The sequence below is a fragment of the Salvelinus sp. IW2-2015 genome, linkage group LG20 (assembly GCF_002910315.2).
Source record: "Salvelinus sp. IW2-2015 linkage group LG20, ASM291031v2, whole genome shotgun sequence".
Lineage (NCBI taxonomy): Eukaryota > Metazoa > Chordata > Actinopteri > Salmoniformes > Salmonidae > Salvelinus > Salvelinus sp. IW2-2015.
In genome coordinates, this window is record NC_036860.1 from 65,170,473 (window position 1) to 65,174,968 (window position 4,496).

At 42.0% G+C, this 4,496-nt stretch overlaps 1 protein-coding gene across 1 annotated transcript in view; it reads left to right on the plus strand.

Annotated features, from left to right (window-relative positions):
* The first annotated feature begins 897 nt into the window (after positions 1-897).
* Positions 898-4,496, plus strand: part of LOC111981840 (trimeric intracellular cation channel type B) — a 42,694-nt gene continuing 39,095 nt past the window's right edge. Inside the window, exon 1 of the mRNA XM_024013304.2 lies at positions 898-1,123. Within this exon, the coding sequence (XP_023869072.1) occupies positions 1,000-1,123 (124 nt within the window). The 5' untranslated portion in view covers positions 898-999. The remainder of the gene's footprint in view (positions 1,124-4,496) is intronic.

The following is a 4,496-nucleotide window of genomic DNA, read 5'->3' on the forward strand; positions in this document are numbered from 1 at the left end:
GACTGGCCTTTACTGCGCATTACAGATCACTGGGTACTGGGCACGAGCTTTCCACATACATTTCCAATTGCTGACGAACAGAGAAAGCATAATTATACAATGCTGCCCTCTGGTGGCCAAATGATGTAGGTTCGTTGTGTCCGTTGAGCCTCAAACGGGATCAAAGTAGGTTCTTGTTCATGTACTGTTCCATCAAACTAAGCCTCCCCATAAAAACATGCATCCCCTCTTTCTTTTTGCCAAGTAGTCTACAGTAGGTAGCCTACACAAATTGCATTAAAAGTGCAATACTCTTAATATAACCGTGTGTTAGTGTGGCTTTTTTTGTGAATTTATGTAAATCACGAAACTCATCTGCAGAAACATTCTCAGCAACAAAAGAGTGATCAAATTAAGATCTTACACCTGTATACAGCAGTAGGTCTGCCTATGTAATTACCATGTAAACAGTCGCAACGATAATAACATGTGCATAACTGTACCCTTCTGCTCAGGTAATTACCATGATCTAAGTATATCTAAATAATGAACTCTCTGCCTATGTGTGTGTGTCCACGCGCGAGAACCTGTCCTCTGACTGTAAATGGTCCTATACCTGTAGCATTTCTACTCTAGACACACACACCTCTGATTGGCTAATCCTCCCACTATTTCCCAATCAGAGAGCTCGGCTTGCTCGATCTGCCACATCATAGCAATGGCGGACCGAAGTAMCAGGAATTCCGCGTCCTTGTATTTCCTATCCGGTGCCCATAGGGAGCCGTTGCTGAGCGACCAGCGGAGATCCCCAGAAGTCCGCTAACCAGCTGTTGGCTGCTTTTTTTGGCGCAATCGTCAGATCCAGCTGTTTTGGTCGGAAGACAAAACAGACAGGGACAGACCGGGGATAAACCAAACTGACTGCTTTGATGCTCGAAGTTGGACGTCTGCCGCGTATTGACACCTCGAGGATTAGACATAGGGAACACTCCAAGTGAAGGGTTCCACAGTAACAGAAATATGGATTTGTTTAGGGTTTTGAATTTGGACGAACTGTCCCATGGACTGGCTGGTCTGTCCATGTTTCCATACTTTGACACGGCGCACTATACCGTGTCAGTGATGGCTCTACGAGAACAGCCAGGTAAGCAAAGGACATTCAACAACGGGTTGTATTGGACAGATCTAGCTCATTACAATTGTTCAAACTTTTTTTATATAGCCTAATATACCAGCCTATTGAATGTTTTGGTTCTTTACTTTTCATATTTTAATGGCAATTTGTTGAATGTTAGGCAAGGCTACACTTTTTGCTCACCCACAGACAGAATTCAGCCCCTAGCCGCTAAATTAGCGTGTTTGAAAGAACATGAAAGTTGAGAGAACGTTCCACACAATTCTCCCTATTTGGCCACGTTGATATTGAGATCGTTTACTATCATGTTTACATTTTCTAAATCCCCACAACTGGATGGCATAATACAATTATGCAATGGATTATTGCTGCACGGATATTTTGAGTAGAGTAACATTTATGCTTTAGTCCACTTTCCAAATCTACTTATGGTTGACCTATTTGCCCAGTTGAAATTAATAAGGGCAAGTCACACCACTTTTGCACTCTTGAAGTATTTAAATATAACTTTTGAAGTACATATTTCTTAACAAAATACATGTGTTGTCCTAGTGATCTTAGTGGTTAGAGCGTTGGGCCAGTAACRGAAAGGTTGCTAGCTCGGATCCCTGAGCTGACAAGGTAAAAATCTGTTGTTCTGCCCCTGAACAAGGCAGTTAACCCACTGTTCCTAGGCCGTCATTGTAAATAAGAATTTGTTCTTAACTGACTTGCCTAGTAAAATAAAGGTAAAATAAAAAAATATTGAGTACTCCCAGTCCAACAACCATAGAGGTATTGTGTATTGTSCTGTATCAGGGTGGTTAGACTCATCATACTACAGTCATTTAGATCCAGARTGTACTGCTGAAGCTTTGCAGACATATTATATTCCTTTTGATACTCATTGCCAGGGATGGGAGGCGAGGCCCATCAATAATGTAATAGTCCTCCTTTCTGGTTATTTTCTCGCATCAAGGTTGCCTCAAGACTCACTGAGGAAACACATGGCCCAAATAAGTTCTAACAAAACTGGATTATAACACAGCATGTGCAATTCCAGTAGGAACCGAACAGGGCTACCTTGAGTTGCCTGACACTATGCCACATCTGTTATGTTGATATGTAACTCTGGTTGTGGCCCAGTCTGAAGACAGGTGGATTTTTACTGCCTCAACATTGACCTTTTCTCCAAACAAACCACACATGGGTTCAAGTACTATTTGAAATCATTCAAACACTTTTATTATTTACTCCAGTCTCATTGGAGTGCCAGATAGGCCAGGTTTGCMCTTTTGCAATATTCGATTGGTTCCATTGCAGCAGGCAAGTTCAATCAAGCCCAGATAAAGTATTTTAAATGATTTGAAATAGTGTTTGGGCTCAGGTCTGGATCAAACCTCCCATTGTTGTCCCTGGCGACCACAGTGTAACAGCAGTCTATTTTAGAGCAGCGTGGCTTCACTTACTTGTGTGGCATCTCATTCCTTCTGGCCTAGTGTCAATACCTCAGCCTGTACTCATATAGGCTATGGTTGTGTCTTAAATGGCACCTTATTCCCTATATACAGTAGTGCACTATTTTGACTGGAGCCCTATGGGTCAAAGGTAGTGCACTATATAAGGAATAGGGTAGCACTGGGGATATAGGCTCTGTTTCCCACAGGCTCTCTGGGAGTGATTGATGGATTGAGTAATGGAAGGGTTGGCCTGGTGCAGTTTCCCTTGGCTGTCAACCATCCCAAAATATCACACTGWCATCCAACACACACCGAGGGTCCTCGTGTCACCCCTCCTCTGGGTGTGTGTGTGTTTGTTTTTATTTGTTTTTATTTTTTATTCAACCTTTATTTAACTTTTCTTTATGTGTGTGTAACACGATATGTTTGTGGCCTTCATTTTCACGGATTCTACAACACATCAAGCCAAACGATAATAATGGAGTCTAGAGCCATATCAGAGATAGATTGTAGAACTTAAAACATTAGAACACTGGAGCTTATTAGAACACTGGAGCTTATTAGAACACCGGAGCTTATTAGAACARCGGAGCTTATTAGAACACCYGAGCTTATTAGAACACCGGAGCTTATTAGAACACCGGAGCTTATTAGAACACCGGAGCTTATTAGAACATCGGTGCTTATTAGAACATCGGTGCTTATTAGAACACACCGGAGCTTATTAGAACACCGGAGCTTATTAGAACACTGGAGCTTATTAGAACACCAGAGCTTATTAGAACACTGGAGCTGCTCTCTATTTTTAGACAGTGCTGGATCTTGTCATGATTCCCACAAAACACTTGGACTTGACATTTTTCCTTATAATAGCTGGCACATTCTAGACTAGAGGCTCAATGAAAAGCTCTACTGAACATTAGTTTGACCTTTACTGTTTATTATACAGACTTATAAATAGTAACATTATAATTATTTTTCACAGGGCCACTTTTACTTGTCTTTATAAAGAAGAGTTATCTCAAGCACTGCCCAAACTACACTGAGTGAGGTCTAACATGGAAAACAGAACATTAGTTATAAGTCATTGTACTGTGAACAATCTGTAACCTAATAATAAGTGTTCCATCCTCTAGCAGGACTCTCAGAGCAGAGAGAGAGAGAGCAGAGAGAGAGAGAGAGAGAGCCTCTCCCCAGTCTCTCCCAAACTCTAATGGACTATGTGATATAAGACTGTTTCCTCAGGGTGACATCTAAAGACACATAAAAGTGTTTTATGAACAGGCCTCTATAGAAACAAGGTGCTGTTTGCAACGTAATGAATGTACTCTGTAGACCGGAACTACAGAAAGACAGTGAGACAGGTAACACTACATTCTGTCCCTTCTGTTTGGAGAGCATTTGAAATGATCACAGACAGGGGCCATCTCTTCTAGCCTGGTTCCAGATCTGTTTGTGCTGTATAGCCAACTCCTATGTGGTCGTTGTTATTGAATGTGACAAGACAGCAAAAAACAGATCTGGGAACAGGCTATAAGTCCCAAGGACAACACCAGAAGTGCAGGTAGAGCTCAGAGCTGTGCTCAGTTTGTCATTGCGTCAGATATTTTCCCCACTTTACCCACAGGTAAGATTTGACTTGTAAATGCCCTCTGAATGCAAATCAAGCTGATTACCACAAGGTATCTTGAGTCCTGCTKGTCATGGTGTGACCTACACAGTCTGCTTAGAGATAGTGTACATCAGAGGAGGCTGGTGGGAGGTGCTATAGGAGGACAGGCTCATTGTAATGACTGGAYTGGAATAATGGAATGGTACATAACACATCCAACACATGTAAACAACATGTTGGATTCAATTCCATTTCTTTCTATTCTAGCCATTACAATGAGCCCATCGTCCTATACCTCCTCCCACCAGCCTCCTCTGGTGTGCAGTGCCTT